Source organism: Paracoccidioides lutzii, assembly GCF_000150705.2.
Source record: "Paracoccidioides lutzii Pb01 unplaced genomic scaffold supercont2.14, whole genome shotgun sequence".
In the NCBI taxonomy this organism is placed as follows: Eukaryota; Fungi; Ascomycota; class Eurotiomycetes; order Onygenales; family Ajellomycetaceae; genus Paracoccidioides; species Paracoccidioides lutzii.
The window spans coordinates 56176-74093 of NW_015440960.1; the positions used below are offsets into that span (position 1 = coordinate 56176).

General features: G+C 45.9%; 7 protein-coding genes across 7 annotated transcripts; 4 read left to right on the top strand and 3 right to left on the bottom strand.

The window, feature by feature from the left end:
* Window positions 1-1030: 1030 nt before the first annotated feature.
* PAAG_05270 (hypothetical protein) lies at window positions 1031-1397 on the top strand (the record flags this gene model as incomplete). The annotated part of the gene is made up of 3 exons (XM_002792495.1): window positions 1031-1094; window positions 1148-1274; window positions 1331-1397. 3 exons carry the CDS (start codon window positions 1031-1033, stop codon window positions 1395-1397), a joined length of 258 nt encoding a protein of 85 aa, XP_002792541.1.
* Window positions 1398-3344: 1947 nt separating this feature from the next.
* On the bottom strand, window positions 3345-6468 carry PAAG_05271 (hypothetical protein; the record flags this gene model as incomplete). The annotated part of the gene is made up of 3 exons (XM_015845523.1): window positions 3345-5782; window positions 5841-6053; window positions 6123-6468. The coding sequence occupies 3 exons, from the start codon at window positions 6466-6468 to the stop codon at window positions 3345-3347; spliced, it is 2997 nt and encodes a 998-aa protein (XP_015699749.1).
* Window positions 6469-7430: 962 nt separating this feature from the next.
* On the bottom strand, window positions 7431-8836 carry PAAG_05272 (hypothetical protein; the record flags this gene model as incomplete). Its single annotated transcript, XM_002792497.2, has 2 exons — window positions 7431-8060; window positions 8162-8836. 2 exons carry the CDS (start codon window positions 8834-8836, stop codon window positions 7431-7433), a joined length of 1305 nt encoding a protein of 434 aa, XP_002792543.1.
* Window positions 8837-9573: 737 nt separating this feature from the next.
* PAAG_05273 (hypothetical protein) lies at window positions 9574-11650 on the top strand (the record flags this gene model as incomplete). The annotated part of the gene is made up of 2 exons (XM_002792498.2): window positions 9574-9754; window positions 10044-11650. The coding sequence occupies 2 exons, from the start codon at window positions 9574-9576 to the stop codon at window positions 11648-11650; spliced, it is 1788 nt and encodes a 595-aa protein (XP_002792544.1).
* Window positions 11651-12747: 1097 nt separating this feature from the next.
* PAAG_05274 (hypothetical protein) lies at window positions 12748-13509 on the bottom strand (the record flags this gene model as incomplete). The annotated part of the gene is made up of 2 exons (XM_002792499.1): window positions 12748-12990; window positions 13114-13509. 2 exons carry the CDS (start codon window positions 13507-13509, stop codon window positions 12748-12750), a joined length of 639 nt encoding a protein of 212 aa, XP_002792545.1.
* Window positions 13510-15630: 2121 nt separating this feature from the next.
* On the top strand, window positions 15631-16050 carry PAAG_05275 (hypothetical protein; the record flags this gene model as incomplete). Its single annotated transcript, XM_002792500.2, has 1 exon — window positions 15631-16050. The coding sequence occupies one exon, from the start codon at window positions 15631-15633 to the stop codon at window positions 16048-16050; it is 420 nt and encodes a 139-aa protein (XP_002792546.2).
* A 1026-nt stretch (window positions 16051-17076) lies between these two features.
* Window positions 17077-17917, top strand: PAAG_12012 (hypothetical protein; the record flags this gene model as incomplete). The annotated part of the gene is made up of 2 exons (XM_002792501.2): window positions 17077-17209; window positions 17775-17917. The coding sequence occupies 2 exons, from the start codon at window positions 17077-17079 to the stop codon at window positions 17915-17917; spliced, it is 276 nt and encodes a 91-aa protein (XP_002792547.2).
* Window position 17918: the final 1 nt, after the last annotated feature.

A 17918-nucleotide genomic window follows, 5' to 3' on the forward strand; every position in this document is an offset into this window, starting at 1 on the left:
GGTCATTTAATTTCCATTGCTTCTAATCCGTTTGCGCAGTTGGATCATAGTTCAATAAAAAAACACCAGGCTGAACGACCCCCCAGACGCCAAATCCATCCCATATACAACCTTTTGTGTCCCTTTTCTTATTTCAAGGAACACCACGGGCATTCAAATCCTGAGCTTCTAAAATTACTACCTACAAGGGTTTTCATTATTAATCTCCTCCCTGTCCAATGAATGTTAACGTTGCGAACCCAGGAGTTAATGGACCCTTTAGATATGTGTTCGTTCTCCACTAAACCATTGAGAAGACGTCTCGCTTCCATGAAAGGCTACAGGACAAACTCGGAAGAACAGTTCATTGGTAGCCATGTGCCTCTCCGGTCATAGCAAGTATATGTTTACGCTTCCCAATATTCCTTGGGCACCTTTACTTTCTTCAACCCTTATCTTCCCTGGGCGCCAGCCAATCCCGAATTTATAGTACCATTACACCTTTTCACTTCACTGCATTCGAAGCTGCAGAGAACGGAGAAAAGAGCCGTAGTTTGTGGAAATGGCCTTGGTTGACGTTGAAGTTTACAGCAGAGAATTACTACGGTTAAACCCACTACCACGCCACTCAGATCTTCAGTTGTCGACGAGTGCCCGGATGTCTTCAGCCTGCTCGTATAACTATAGGAACATAGAAATCCCTTTGAGAAGAGGGGCTCTCGAGAACGAGGCAAACATTTATCTAGAAGAATGTACAAAAGGATATGAGACAAACTCTGGATTCTCAATAAATGTGGAGAATGACAGTTTTGTGGACTTGTGAACCATAGATTGAGATGATTTTCAAGATGCGAAATGCAGAAAATCAGCTTTTACATGCAAACAATACGGCATTCATTGTGGTTTAAAAGTATCTTCAAAGCCTCGAATAACTAGCTCTATTTTCCATCGAAGGGCAAAGGATGGAGGCATCCCATTCCACCGTCATTAACAACTTAACAAGCGCACAATTCTGAGTTGCTGCATGCTATCTAGGTAATTGGGACCAATGATGGCAAGTACCATGGCTTTTAACCCACAGACCAAAAATCTGGCTTCCGCAAAAGCGGGTGCAGGTTTGGCTCCCGCATCCACGAACGGACTCTGTGCCGAACGCAAACGCATGCAGGACGCGTGCCCCCGCATCAGACCCTAAAACATGACCAATCGAAGCAATCCCATCAGACAAAGCGACGCAGCCGGAGGGAAAAAGAGATCTTCACGCGAGAATCGGACGAACGTCGATTTCTGAATCGGTTCGCAAGAAAGCCAATAACTCCAATAACTCCGCTGTTACTGACAGACACCCCAGGACTCCTGGAGTAGTTACTTCAGACAGCCTTCAGAAATTCTCCTCAAAACCTCCAATTGAGACATGAATCCATTTCAGTATGTTTGCTTCGGCACCGTTATGTTCGGTTAGAGCAAATCACCTGGGTTGTGATAATACATAGCCTCACCCATTCAATAATTTTCTTGCTACCCTTCCCAAACCTATTTTATTTTGTCATATTCGAAGGGAGCTTGTTCTATCAGTTGCGCAACTCATACATATACCCGTAAGTTTTAGGTTTTCTGTCCTCCATCCACCAAAACATCTCCTTTTCATTCGTCAGCTGTCGCAGCGTCTAATTTCATCACAATTTCGTTCAATTCAACGCATGAACAATCAAGTACCATGAAGTTTAAATCATCTACTAGACCGGAACCTGAAAACTACTTTTCAAGGCCTTATTGGGTTCGGCAGCAATCTGCGATTCTGCCCTCCTAGGCACGCCCATAAAAGAGGGCCATCTGAGATGCAGAACATCTGCCTTTGTTACACGATTTCATTGAATTTTCCTACAAGTCATCCGTGTGCAGTCCGGTTGGGGATGAGGTATGAGCGTTTTGTTGTAGGACTGTGGGGGCTAATTGGAAATGGGCTCTAAATCCTGACTAGGACTGCAAGCGGCAAGGTGATCATTTTATCAAAGCCAGAGCGTATTCAGGCATGATGATACTTGCAAAACAGTTCGCCAGCATCCATCTACCCACCCCTCAGAAGTGCCCCTTGCATCATCCGACGACGCCAATAATAAATTCCCTTTGCATCAAAAATTATTCCTCGGAGTTAACTAGGTTTGGATATTTCAACCGAAACTTGAAATGTCCTACCTCTACGAAAAAGAATCCTGGGCGAGTCCCTTTGGAAGCACGATAATATTGGAAACTACCCGCAAAGGCATTCCAAAAGGTTGATTCAGAAAATAATATCATTGGCTATCATTTAGCTAGAAGCTAGGTATCGGGGAAACTCTTCCATGTAAAACATAAAAGTCGTGTAGAAATCATATAAAACGGGAAATAAATCGGAGCACACAATAAGATCAGGTCACTGTTTAAGATACAGAAGGGCAACAACCTATCTAAACCAACCCTCTGAAGATCGAGATTGGATACACCATTCAAACATTAATGACCATGGACTAGGGAGATGAAGAGTATAAAAGAAATGGAACGCTAAAACAGCCAGAGGTATTAGCTATGAGCTCAGCCAACAAAAGAGAAAAACTGACCAAAAAAAAAAGGGGGGGGGAAGGGGGGTGAGAGGGGGGGTGGTTGAAAAGGTAGAATAATTCACAAAAAGAAGAACATAGGTCATGAGTCAATCAAATCACTTCACCCAAACCGCCTTAACCTGCCCTGCCGATAATCAATTCTGTATTATTAGCCCAACCTTAAAAAACTCCGGCATCAGCCAGCCCACTGGTATCTGGGAAGTTTCTGAACAGGCGCAAACCAAAAAAGAAAAAAGAAAGAAAAGAAAGATAAAAGAAAAAAGAAAAAGATGATGAAAAAGAAAAGAAAATGAAAAAGAAAGTGAAAAAGTGAAAAAAATGAAAAAGAAGAAAAGGAAGAAAGGAGGGGAAAAGGAGGCAAGTGGAAAAGGTGGAAAGAAAGAAAGAAAATGGTAACGCCAGGTAAATTGAGACGCCTTGCTGTTCAATGAGGCACACAACAAAAACCACCCAATCATATGTGTACATATCTCACTTGCACAGCTGACAAAGTACAAGTATGAAATAACAGAGGGGAAGAGTGATATGGTGTAAAGTGCCAGTAGCACAGTTAGGAATTTCAGGAAATTGTGGGTGTTAGAAAGTGAAGGTGAAGAGGGTTGATGGGGAGATAAGTGGCACAGGTGAGATAGATGAGATGGAGAGAGATGGCCCGGTAAGTGCTTATCTGAATGGGGTTTGTGCAAATTGTGTAGATGGCTAGTCTGAGGTAACAGCAAAAACAGAGGGCGAGCAAAAATACACAAGCAAGAAGGCAATGTCAATTCATTTAGCCATATTATTATTACCCATCATCTGCTGCTGATGGTGCTGCTGTTGGAGAGCCTGCGCCTGCGCTTGAACTTGGGCTTGGACCTGAGCCTGAGCTTGCGCTTGTGCTTGCGCCTGGTTCTGAGCCATTTGCGCCCGCTGTTGTTGACCCTCCCTCTTCATAATCTCAAACAAGTACTGTTTGGCAGTTTTCTCCACTTGTTCCTGAAACTGTTGGCGAATGTTTTCAGGCCAGCCAGTCATGTGGCCATACTGCTGCGTAAATTTCGCGCGTACTTCGATTTGGACCTGTGGGAGCACACGTTGCGCATATAGAGCTCGGTAACGGGGCTGAAGTCCTACTTGAGTTTGTGGGACGCCATTCGCTTGGGCTACAACTTGTTGCTGAGGTAGTTGTTGAGGGTTTCCTTGTTGTTGACCGTGGATAGCTTGCTGATGAGACATATGCATCTGTGCCAGCTGACTTCGAATAACATGTGCCTGATAAGCGGCCTGGCTAGGGAACTGATGTGGTTGCGGTTGATGGGGAGGCGGTTGCTGCTGCTGTTGTTGCTGTTGCTGCTGCTGCTGCTGCTGCTGCTGAGCCTGCTGCTGCTGCAAAAAGATACTATGTTGTTGTTGATGCTGTTGTTGTTGCTGTTGCTGAGCATGTTGAATATTTTGTTGTGCATGCATGCTTGCCTGAAGCTGCGCCAATTGTTGTGGATTAAGCTGCTGTCCACCAGCCTGTAAGCTTCGTTGCAGCATAATTTTCTGCCTCTGCATTATGGCCTGTTGTTGCTGTTGAGGAGTCATCATCACCCCATTCATCTGAGGATTAGCCATGATTGCATGGCTCATGACCGGAGTATGAGCCATGGTAGAAATGCTCGGGCTTGCGTGCGTCATTCGCTGCGTAGGGGTGGCGTTGCGCATCGTTGGAGTGGCATGAGACATACCTGGTGTCCCATGTGGCATTTGTGGGGTCCCGTGTCTACTGGGACCTTGTTGACTTCGGCTAGCAGTCATCGGATGCCCCATGACGGCTGGATGGCTATGTTGTACACCAGATGTAACTTGGAGAGGGCTTCCTGCTCCTTGAGCAGTACTCGTCATAGCGATTGGCATTCCTTGGTTCATCTGCACGCCCATCAAATTTCCTGCCAATGGAGATGAGCTATGTGGGGTTGAATGTCGCACGACTGGAGATGATTGTTGACCCTGCGACGCTGGAATCATCTGCTGAGGCTGTGGTTTATGCGGCGTGCTCATAGAAGGATTTCCTCGGGATTGAGGTCGCCGATTCTGCGCAGCTGCAGCTGCAACTTGGGCCTGTACCTGAGCATGCTGTGCTGCTGCTGCTGCTGCTGCTGCTGCTGCTGTTGCTGCTGCCGCCGCCGCCGCCTGTTGTCTTCTGTTGTCTTCTCTGCTTTGTTCCTCAGCCAATCGTTGCTCGTTAGCACGTCGCTTCTCTCTCTCAGCCTCTTGTTGTAATCTTTTCGCATGGTCTTGCTGTAGCTTCTTCTCGTGTTCAAGTTTAGCTTTCTCTTCATGTTCCAGGCGAATTTTCTCGAGAGTTTTGAATCTCGAAAATCTGGGTTCAAACGGAGCTGCGCCACTTTCATCATCGACATTAGGTGCTTTGGCACCACCGCCATTGCCAGAAGTAGTTGGGCCCAACCTCTCATCCATGATAAGCATAAATCTCTCCTCTTCAGCAGCTAATGCTTCATCGGCGGCCAATTCTGCTACAGTCCGTCTTCGGGTCTTTGGTGAGGGGGGTTTGCTGCGATGCAGAGGGTCCTCCAAAAACCTGAGAAGATTCGCACTCGCTGCCAACCCATCAACTGGCTCGAGATAGAGTGGCGGGGCTGTCGCGTGTATCAGCTTTGCTTCAGCTTCCAAGAGCTCCGACGGTTCTACCATCATCTTTTGTCTCTTCACTGGAGGCGCACGGTCCGTCACTGGAGAAGATGGCAATGCGGAGAGAGGTGTGGGTGGCTGGGGAATAGATCCGGTTCGCAATGTGGAATAAACTTGGGACTGGCGGCGATTTACAGCTCGGGGGTCAGGGGTCATAGATAACAGAGTCAACTCCGCCAACAGCGATTGAGGTGTGGGATGTAACACAGTCGTAAAAATCCTAGGTTTGGGAGCTTTCTGCTTTGAAGTACCAGAATCCGTCGTATTTGCGTTGGATTCTGAAGGACCATTATTGGCTTCTGTGGACGACTGCTCGTCGGCTCTTTGGCTATTTGTGGAAGTGCCATTGGTGGTAGCATTTACACTTGACTGGTTCTGTTGTGGATATGGTACGAATGGAGAAGGGGTAACATGCTGGTTGTAATTGTGTAAAGAGAAAGGTGAGGTCTTTTCGCCGGAGGAGGAATTGGATGCAGGGTGGGGTTGGGAGGAGACAGATTTATGATCCACGACACGGACAATAAGGCAGTCTATTCACAGCATCAGCTTTAGCGCATTAGGATTGGCCACAGATAATACAAGTCTCACTCTCGTAGAATCTAACTCCGCCTTTCACCAGTTCCTCGATCATATCATGCGGAACAGTACCAGCTTTGATATGCTCGATGATGACCTTCATTTCAGAATTATATGGGAAGCTTCCATCTTGTTGATCGAACCGGAAATGAGTGGGGTGAAGATGTATAGTTAGGGACGGTGGAGATTTCGAGTACTTTTTGAGGATGTAGGAGGTTGTTTTGACTATATAAAAGGAACCAATTAGCCCGGAATCCTTACCGAAATGTCAATTGAAGACAAGATAATACTAACCATATGGTTCGGGAAACTTCTTGAGCTGTCTGCAGTCCGCAACAGGCCCATCCATGCCCGGGGGTTTTGTCGGGGGGCGCTGTAAACGAGTTGCAGGATCGCCGGGTTTTTGGGGCTCTTTCCTCGGGCGCGTTTGCTGGCGATTATTGGCGCCATTTACGATAGCAGCACTGGTGGGAGTAACTGCCCCTGGCTGTTTGGCGCCTGAAAAGCGATTTGTAGCAGACCCCAGGGGCGACGGGGAAGGTTGCGAAGTCCTCATGCCATTGAGGCCGGTCTGAATGTAGGATGGGGCGGGTCGTTTGATTTTGTGTAAAGGGGGTTTAGTAGATACAGCAGTCGCCATGCCGGAAGACGCTTCCATGCGATGGAGACAGGACACCTGCTACTAGCGTTCGAATGGGACAGTTAAGACGCTGCCGACTGGACGGACAAGAATGTAGAACCCCCGGAATATTGCTCTGATAGCCGATGCGGGAGACATGAGGGAAGAACACGGATGGACTGGGTGGCGACCGGCTCGCCCACGACGGATTCTGGAGGACAACAAAACAAACACAACGGAGACTAGCTGGCGAGGGTCATCGGGAGGGACAACTGGATGCTAAATGGTCAGGTTACAAGGCGAGTCTGATGGTGAGGATACGGTGTTGTGTTGGCTGTTGGTTCAACTGTGGTTAAAAGTTGTTGTTTCGATGCCAAGATGAGGCTCTGGAATGTCACCCGGGGTTCACGTGAACATCTCTAAACGGATTGGACCTAGCGTGTTTCTTAACTAAGCCACTTTTAACTTATCAACCTCGGCATTTTACTGTTTGCTCAGGACAAAAGGATGTACGGCAGGAAGTAAAAACTTCAGTGGATATTGAAACATTATAAGAAAAGGTGGCTAGCATTTGGTGAAATTTGATGAACAATTAATGATGAGGAATGAACGTATAAACAACGTCCAACGTCTATATACAGAGTTGAATTATCCGAATGTGCAAGAGTATCATTCCGCTCCAAACCTAATAAACTTCTTGAACTAGGACCCATAGCTACGACTCGGGAACCCTAAATAAATAAAATACAAACATATAAAGAAGTGAAATGGTAGGTATGAATAAATCAACATATGTAACAGAAAGAAACTCGTTAATAAACAAAACAGAAAAAGTGAATATTGGTATAAACATGAAAAAGAAAGGAGGTGAAAGGCATCATGCACAGGAAATCAAACCGTATTCGTATAGGAGGTGAAGAAGAAAGAAAGAAAGCAAGAAGAAACTCAACAGCAATGGTTCAATGCGTTCAACCATCTATCAATCAATCATGGCCAGAGACCCGCCGTCTCCAATCTTCCCCTGTTCTCAATCCGTCCACCACATCAATCCGTTTGCCCAAGCCAGTAACCCCTTCTTTCTGCCACCATTTCTCGCCCTTGTCAGCAAGCGCCGACTCATCATCACTATCTACCAAGCTACCAAGCCCGCCATCGGTGCCAACAATAATAACAACCTGTCGAACCCATCCAATGATCTGGTTGACCGCCTCGCCGTCATTTCCAGTCAGGCTTTCTTGGATATAGACAACGTCTGGAGACAGGTGTCGGAGAATATGAACGTGGCCCATTGGTGTGCTGAATGGCATAATCATTGTCTCTTTGTCTACTAGTGCTTGGGCCTGGTTACTGAGGGCTTTGAAAAGTGGTGATGCGGACTCGAACTCATATCCAGCCGGGCAAGGTTCAACAGCTTCCAGGACAGAGGCATCCTGAGAATTTTCCGCTGAAGCCCCATCATGGCCAATGTTGGCATAGGAAGAAGAAAGAGATGGTGTGGGGCGGGGGGAGACTTTGAAGGAGGTTGAACGGGGTTCCAAACCGGGGGCGTATATCAAGACAAAGATTTGTGCAGTATCGGGATCCGCGTATTCGTGTAGATGGGACAGGATCGACTATTGGATTAACGCGTATTAGTTACGACCGATAAAAAAAGAAGTATTCAAAATCAATATATATATGTTATCAGCATATGGTAGGGATGAAGGAAACATACTGCATGTTGTGATATTTGTCCCCCGACACCTTCCTGCTCCCCAGGCGCACCAACCGAGGACACCACGATAGCCACTGTTTTTCTGCACTTTGTGGGAACTGCCTGTTTCGCCGAAAGTACAGCTGGAGGTAACGCGCCCGACATAGGCGGAGATCCTGCAGTAGCGAACACGCCTCTAGAATTAGCCTCTTCAGTCCATAGAGAATGGTCTTCGTAATCGCCCGAACGCGCTTCAAGAATCGCACCCAACGCGCCTCCAACTACAGCTCCAGCAGCAGCCACTCCCGCCGCAACTCTTCTACTAGCACCGTCGAATAGTTGCTGCGGACTCGGTGTTCCTCGCAAAGCGCCTTGAAGTCGCGATATTACGCTAGCGTCTTCAGGTTGAGCTCCGTCATACACTCCCGTAGCTCTTGAAGGTCCACCTTGGGGTTGGCCAAATTCAGGCCCATGTTCAGATCCAGTTGGACGCTTGTCGTCCCCATAGTAATCTTCGTCATCCTCGTCATCGTCCCGTCGCTCACTCCATACCCAAGCAGCAAGGCTGACAGTCGCAACGCCAACGGTAATAGCAAGGGGAAGCCAGTATCCGAGAGCTGTCTTTCTGCCGGTAGAACTGAACCCAGTCGGGCCACCTTTTCGGCGACAACCGTCGGAAAAGCGGTTGTTTGACATGGAGGAATGGACCTCGGTGATTTGACTAGCAATTAATGGCAGGCAAGGTCGTTAAACAGTGAACAGTGTAATCAGTAAACGGGGTTAATACATGGAGCAAGGAAATCACATTATAGTCATCCAAATACAATAAATCAAGGAAGGGATGGAAGGGAAACAGAGGAGGTCGGAGGTTATTAGAAGTGTGTTTGTTTCACAGTGTTATTGAGAAACTGTTAGTTAACGCTTTTGCGGTGTTGGCACTCTTTGCCTGGTCAGATGACGGCGGATCACGTGGCAGCTTGACCTACTGCAAAAAATAAAAAATTGGCATATTAGTTAAGACTTAAGAGCCTAGAAATGCAAGACAGATTTTTGATATTGCATCCTCTGCTGTGATCCAGGACTGTAGATATCTGAAGTAGATAGCTAAAACAGTCTCCTGAGGTTTATCATTTAACCAGATACTGATATATCGTCGAACAGTCCTCTACCGTATTCAGTATCGTCCTATATGAATATACAGTCCAGCCAGGACTAGTGAACTGAAAGGTGCAAAGAACACCACCAGGACTGTCTCCCCTAAAAGTACGCTATTGAACGAAAACTCTGCCTAAAATATCACTGGAAGCTCAGTCCACAGATAAGTAGACGGCGATCATCAGGAGTTACTGGGGTCTAGGGAAGGGGCTTATCAACAACCCCCTTATTTTGCGCTGCTCCACGATCCACTACCAGCTCCCCTCTAGTAAGGAAGCATGCCTCATTCCAACGTTGTTCCCCATACAGGGTTCCAGGCTCTCATACTCTGTGGCCCCGGAGTTTCTCTAAATACCTTTACATCTAATCCGGAGGAATTCCCTAAAGCATTGGTTCCGATTGCGAACCGCCCCATGGTCTGGTACCCCTTAGACTGGTGCTATCGCATGGGTATTACAAGTAAGTTTTGTCTTGGATATCCTCATGATCCATTATTTACCAATTGGCAAATCTTTTCTTTATGTTCTCTGCGTTTCCAGCAGGCTTCACTTATGATTCCTCTTTGCATTGGGAAAAAGAGCATGCTCACCATGTTGGAAGTTGCAATCCCTTTGACACACCGTGCTGTACGAAGCACAATCCTAGAAAAATCTTCTCCCCTTGTTCATTGCCAGTTACTTGTATTATATAATCCAACTGCCCGTGTTCCTATTCCTATCATCTTCAATCTGCTAACAGAAGGCCTTAGATATTACTCTCATAACTCCCAAGTCGAGCCAGCCCGTTCTTGAGGCGGCTCTGTCACAAAACCCACATCTCACATCTCTACCCTCTCCGTCTGCATCAGTGCTTGCTCCTCAAGGGCTAACCTTTACCACCGGAACTTCAGAGCTTCTCCGACTTCCTGAGGTCCAAGCATGCATTAAGTCAGACTTTATGCTTCTCCCGTGTGACCTGATATGCGACCAGGTTGGTGAATCACTTCTGGAAGCATGGATGTCAACTCAGGGTTCCCTGGATGGTTCTTCAGTTGGCGAAGCATTCTCGAGTCGTGTTTCAAGTCTGGTTGGAGTTAGTGGAGAACGAAGTGGAAGAAGAGGGGGTATCGGAGTATGGTACCCTATGCCTACATCAAAGGAGGAAAAAGTTAACGGAGATGTGGCCGACTTCCTGGCTGTTTCGCCCCTGGAGGGAGATGAAACTCCCGTCGTTTACGGCGGTCCTGGCGGGAGCAGATCAGTCTGCTCCTCATTATCTAAGCTTGTGTATGCGGTGCCAATGGATACACTGAAAAACACCATAGCAGAGAAAAAAGCGTTGTTGATTAGGCATTCACTTCTCAAACGCCACGGGAAGGTAAGACTGCTAACAACCTATCGTGACGCTCACATCTACCTATTCCCGTATTGGGTGAAAGATATGGCCAAAAGAAACGAGAAATTCGAAAGCGTCAGCGAAGACTTGATAGGTTGGTGGGCAAAGGCAGAATGGCAAGAGGGTCTGGGTGAAAAGTTAGGTCTTCGAGACGTCTTTTCAAACCAAGATAACAACAACCGCGGATTCGGAGTCGGAAACTCGCATGACGAAGAGCGCGTCGAAAGAGAAATTGATCTAACAGCCATGTCCACAACAAAATCGGGCACCTACTCCAATGTGAACCCAGACGGAAGCAGCGAAACCCTATGCCAGGCTCGACCACCCTTACCCTCGCGTTCCTTCATCTTTCTACACGATGATATTATCACCTCAACCACCTCCAAACCAAGTCTCCCAGAAAAGCTAATTGTCCCCCCCATCCTCGCCTATGTGCAGCCATTCCACCCTTCGTCCCCTTTGATCCGACGGGTCGATTCCTCCGCCCTCCTCCTTTCCATTTCCCTCCGCCTCGCAAAACTCGACCCAATCAGCGAAGTAGGCCGCGAATCCGCCTCCCCCTTTGCCCACACGAACAAAATAGCCCATCCTGCCGGCATCGCGCAGCGCTGCACAGTCACCAAAGCCGACTGCCTGATCGCCGAAAATGTGACCGTGGAAGAGAAGTGCGTGATCAAGGAGTGCGTTGTCGGCGCCAACTGCCACATTACCACGGGGGCGCGGTTGACGCGCTGTCTGCTTATGGATGGGGTGGTGGTTGGTGAGCGGTGTCAGTTGACTGGGTGCATTATTGGGCGGCGCAGCAAGATTGGGCGCGAGTCTGTGCTGAAGGAGTGCGAGGTGCAGGATGGCAATGTGGTGCCTGAGGAGACGGAAGCGAGTGGGGAGAAGTTTATGGTGTTTGAGGGTTTGGATGAAGATATGGATACTGTGGAGATGGAGATGGATGATAGTGATGAGGATGGGGTGGGGAGATTTTGAGCCGTAGCTCTAATGACTTATTGAAAGAATTTGCGGGACGGATGGATGGATGGTGGGAGGATAGCTATTTCCGGCTTTATAGCAAAATATGAAGTGCAACGAATTAACAATGGATAGATATAACACATGCATCGAAATGAAACTCAACCCAAAGGCGATCTATTTGTCTTGTTGCTCGTTTTTAATTTGAGCTACTTAGATATATCATCTTCCAGATGTCCTCGCGCAGGTCGTTTAAAAAAAAAGTAGAATTTGAACGTAACATTACAACTAGCATTCGTAACCATCACCCTCTTCCCTTTTGGAAGAAATCCCGCACACATTCCTCGTCGACACTGCCTTCAAACGCAGATATCATCCACCCTTTTGGGCAATCAATGTAATCTCCCTTTCCCCTTCCGTGGTATTTTAATAGATTCGTGGACTTCAGGTCATAAGAAAATCGAATACATCGATAGCAAACAAAAAAGCAAAACAAAGAAGTATCTAAACTTACACTATGACAGTCTGCCTCCCATTATTTCAAGGTTGAAACTCCCTTGAAATTGATCAGAAAGAGAGGCAGAAGAAACCAGACCACACATCAGAAAGCAATTGGTAGATGAACACGAGTCTGCGATATCGCGTCTGGAACTAGGGAGGGTTTCCTCGAGATTTCCGTGGTGATGGTGAAACAGGAACAAACACACAAAATCAAAAAAGTGTGCCCATTTCTCCAAAGAGAAGCCAAACAATTGAAACAGAAAAGCTAAAATAAAAAAGAAAACAAAGAAAAGCACAACTATGCTTTTCAATCCTTTCAGACAACCCGTAGGAAAGAAAATGAAAATCCAGGAAGTTCATTGACCATAGCACTGAACTTGGACGCTCGTATGTTCGGTATCATGGCAGACAGTTTATGGGCATCTTCAGATACTTCTTCTCCCTGGATTGGTGGATAAAAGTATGTGTCTTTCGCTTGCGAAGGGCTTTTGTTTCCATTTCCGCCTTCATCAGTGGCAGTTTTCTTGCCTACCCGCATTTATGACCTCGTAATTCGACCGGAATATTCTTTCTCGATTGAAAACGTAGATTCTTTCTGAAGATCCCTAGCCTTTCTAGCGGATCCATTTCGCAAGGAACGGTTCGTGAAAGCGACGGTTTTTTGTTCCGAGAGGCTTTTTTGAAGTGGGATTCGCAGGAGACGCCTCTGGGATCATGTCATTCTCCAAATTGATAATAACTACCTGGTGACATGGCCCCGGAGGCACCAATGGGTCTGGTAAAAGGTTGTGGGATTCTACAAGCTCATCAAAATCATACTTATCCAACTGCAGAGGGGACTCTTTGGGGAAATCTGGCTGAGGGATTGAAGATATAGACAATGGAAATTCGGACAAATCAAAAAAATCTATTATGACGTCGGTGTCCTAGGAGAAGTCCATGTCCAGAATCTCGAAAAGCACAGTCCATCGATGGCTTACCGCGAGGTGTGGGGCAAGGGGTGGTCTCTTCTTCGCGATTAGAGATATAGAGCGCAAAACCTGAGTACCAGTATAATCACTAGCACCCAGGGTGGAAGTCGCTCTCCGAACCGAAGTAGGCATATTATTGAAGGCTGTCATGAACTCATCTTGAGTATTAGCGCTCGGGTTCACAATATTCGGCAGCTCAGAATAGGCAGATTTCGGGAATTTCGAAGTGCAAGTCTGAAAGACAGTCGATGGAGACCCTGATATCGATGTTTCAGGTGTAGGATGATTTGGAAGAGTTTGTGGAGGCAGTGAAGATGAAATCCTGCTTTCTAGGGTGTCGGTGAACGGATTTAAATACTCTTCTATCACATGTCTTAAGAGGACGTAACTCCAGCGGCAAGCCATAATCAATGTTAATATCATCTTCCATCGTAGTTAAAATTTCCGGGTTAACTGTAGGCGTCTCACTGCAACTCTGCTGCTCGACAGAATTGGCATATGCAACAGCAGATTGTGCGTTGTATCCAACGGAGGGAAGATTCTGACTTCGGTATCCACAGAGACCGCTATTTCACTTCTATTCAAAGGCAATCCGGAACTCCTGCTACACTTTGAACGCGGACTCTCAATATGTTGTGATATACCTGTTGGAATAGCACAGTCAGCTTCACAATTATTCTTATATACTGGTCGCCACACGAGAATACTGCCACTCTGTGTAGGCACATTATGTTCCCTATGGAAACCAGCAAGATACCGTTGCCTATTTAATAAACAACCCAATTCCAAAGGCCCTCTCTGGAAGATCCAGACCAGAGCACAGATTGAGATCGTGGAAGGATACTGGACGGGAATTCTGAGAAACTGCAGCTACTTGCTCTATATCTCTCAAAGAGAAGAGTTACAGAAATCACAAATAAATGATCCATGACTGGAATATCAATATAATCAGCTGAGATAGTCCCAGAGTTTCCACGATACAACGAAGTGTTGTTGAAGATCAAAGCCAGCGACGGTTTCGTATTGTTTTGATAACTAGTGTTGTTGAGTTTGGATGTTTGAGTTTGATGTCAAGCGTTTGAGACATTCGGTCAGTTTTCTTGAGGTCTAGCCAGAGAGACCTTTGTCTTCAACTTCATATCATGTGGCTTGGGCTGGGCTTCTGCGTACATTCGCTGCTGACGTCAAACCTCCATGATTGCCAAGGGGAAAAGCCGCGTGGAGACGCCTGAAACGCGGGGAAATAAGGCGATGCTGAGTAAATGCAACAGGGGCTTTCTGTATCGTTTCCGCTTGATCTTAACTTTGACATGGTTTTTATCTCTTTTCGCTTCTTTGATTAATTATACCGGAATGAACATGTCGATGAAACACGTTGATATCCACATTCCTTCTACCGACAGACTAGGTAAACGTATTTTAGGTTTCTTTGCAAAGTAACCTCACACCTATCTTAAGTCTGTCTAAGGAACTCGCCGGTTTCATGCTCCAACATCTGGGGACACCTAGATTCTTCAGGACGAGGAGCACAGGATGCGAAAAAGGATACTCTTGAAGCAAAACTTACCCTTGGTTCAGATAAATAAAATGTCACAATACCATCTCCAAGTCCAAGAATCCAATACACTCTGGTCACAGCACACCCGGACTAGCCGATCTGTGCGAGGTTTGAAAAATGAACAGCAGAAGCGAAACAATCAAGTTCGCTTTTATGCAAGAGTATTGGTATTGCAATCTAGCCTGCAAGGCTGACCAACACATTTACGCAAACCGTCTAACCTGTGCTTGGATCGCCCTTGGTTTGTGCGACGACTACATAGAGTATTAATCTAGGAAACCATATTCAGCGTATCCTGTAGGAAGCAAACACCTTGTAGAAAATTTTCTTTCCATCGTTATCCGTTCACATTCACAATTACTTCGCACTTCTCTTCTCTTTGCTGCTCTTCTTTGCTTTTTGCAGTTTCCATGAAGCAGACTGGCTGCCACCTAAGGTAAATCCTGCAGGCACAGGGACATGATCCGTAGTGTTTAACGAGTGCATTGTCGAAAAGTAGACCAATTTCAAAGTTCCCATATGTAACCTCTGGTGAGATGGAACGGGGGTGAAAATCTGCACACCAAGGAATTCCCCAGTTTTACCTTCGACTCTATTTTAAGAAATGTTCGTCGTTACTCAATCTCTGAACTCCTGTCATACTTCAGTCACTTCCACTCAGTATTCTTTCCCTGTCTCGTTCCTTTCTACTTTTGAGAACCGAGCACGAAATCATCACCTAGCAAACCTTGTTGAATTCGAGGCTAGAATACGTTATACTTTCGTTTTTTTGGTTGAATGTTCAATCAAATCAAGTAGTCTTTGGTGGTCAGCGGAAAGGAACTTATTTTACATTTACTACTACATGCTCCCTAGCAGTCATCATACTCCGTTCCGATACATTATGGACTTTGAATTGGCTTCTCGAATCTCCTCGTTGTTGACTGTTTGTATCATATCCTTTGCTCCCAAAGCCAGGGAATTCAAAAATGCGCTCAAAACTTAGAACCAGCAGAGACCAGAACCCGAAGATATGGGACGTCATCACTGGGAATTGCCTAAAGATTCTTGAGGCTCACACCGACCGGAAACCATATCACTGCTCGGTCACGGGGATAATTCCGAGTCGAACTCAGAAAACAACGTCACCTTTGGCCATGAACTTCAATGAAAGCTACACATTTGCTCCACCTCCTTATACCAAATCTTCTACCCTTGGCCGGGCTGAACAATTTCGCCCGGCGCAAGTGGTACGGCGAAATTCATTGCACCCCAGTCCCGGAACAAGACTGTCAATCTCTAGGACGTTCGGGCAACTTGCATTGTTACATAAGAATGCAATGACAACTGGGTGCAGGAGCTCTTCTTTCACCACAGCGGTAAAATATCCTTTCAGAGTAGGCTGGTAAAACATTACGGTGCTGTGATCTAAGCCAAGGAGGGAGGTGCATGGATGCTTCCATTTCCCCTCCAAAGTGGAGGCGCGAGAGAGACACTCCAGGGAGCAAAAGGGTGTCTGTATTATTCCGACGTGGGGTGTGGATTCGATGTTAAATAATCTTCGCAAGATATGGTGGCAAGAGATGATACAGATTGATAAACTTTCTCTCAGGGGTCTTCCTGCATACATGGAGCAGAAGTTACTGCCGCTAGAATTCCACTTCTTCGACGGAAATGCGATACTACGCGAGGACAGGGACTGCACAATTTTGGGTGCATAGTTGTCCTTTCGGGTCTTTGAAAACTTTAGCACAGAATATACAGCTTTTCTACCTAACCTTTGCAGAACAGCAAAACCATATGATGTTCAATATCATCAAAGGGTGACTCAAATGAACCCCCTTTTTTCTGCGACTTCTTGCTCTGCATCTGGCAATTTCGTCCTTCAGGGGCAGGTGGGTATACTGAGGAGTAGCTGAAGAAGTGGTAACATCAAGTCACGAAACTATGACGAGCCACGTCATTAAACCGGGGCGATTTGACGTGACAAATATGTTTGGTTTTTGTCTCTACGAAAGAAATAAAAAACGCAAGGAATCTTGACAATGACAACAAAATCTTATTTGAAACTTTCTATTATATGATACTGTCATTATTATTGTTCCTGTTAGAAATCCCCAACCCTAACGCAACCTCACATGGTAATTAAATCCAAAAAATATCCATGGATAGAATACTATGATATCATCGTCCAGTCATAGAATGAATCATGGAACAACGACAGATACGCACCACCTTAAAAAAGAAATGCTATTCATAAAAAATTAAATTTACACCGAAAATGGGTTCAATCCGTTCAATATTTTCTTATTTTGGTGATAAACTTTCTTTTCATGTTCTCAGCTGGGAAAGAAGGAAGAGAGAGAGAGAGAAATCCACCCTTTCCTCTTCGTATTGAAATTCAACAGCATAAACACCATCGTTTCAGTGCAAAGATGGGGACGGATGGAACGGACGGATGGATGGACGGATCTTTCCAACGCACGGGACACCCTGTGGGCGACGACGTTGTCTCTCCCATGGAGAACGAGGTAATACTATGGCCAGATGGGGAATGGGGGAGGAGCGGTACTAACTCCGTAGATCCTTTCTCCTTTGTTGAACTGCAAGGGGGGGTTGTTTATTTTAGAAGTTGATCCGTCCCCTTCTTTTTTTGGTGCCGTTGAACTTAAAACTCTTGCATGCCACCCCCTGCTTCTTGACTCCTGTTTCAGGGAGATATGGGCTTGGTTAACTAGAGTGTATTAATAGAGGGTATTATTGTTATTATTGTTGTTGTTATTGTTATTTATATTTTTCTTGGCTATACTCAATCAGAGAGTATGATAGTGACTGGCACATTTGTATATGGCACTAAAAAAAGAACTTCGTAAACGAAGTATGCTCAATATATAGTTAACTAAGCACAATACTTCTAATATTAAGATCTTAGAGTCTAGATAAGAATTAAAAGTTGAGCCCTGGCCAAGCCCTGAATGATTACTCATCCCCTTCTGGACTGATTTTATACTAACTAGGAAAAGTCTCGAAAAGCTAGTTCCAGTAGTTGAATCATCTATACACGAAAAACCAATAGAAACAAGTTGAATGTGCTTAATCCTGTCAAGCATGAATGTCCTTTTTGATTCACCAGCCACTCTCTCCCGGAACGAATACCATGGTACCATACGTGAAGGTGGGATACGAAACCACGCCCCTAGTGCCTCACATTCAGGGCCTATTTGCAAGGCCTTCGGTAGATGTCGCTTATCGCTACCCCATTTACCTCTCCATTAAT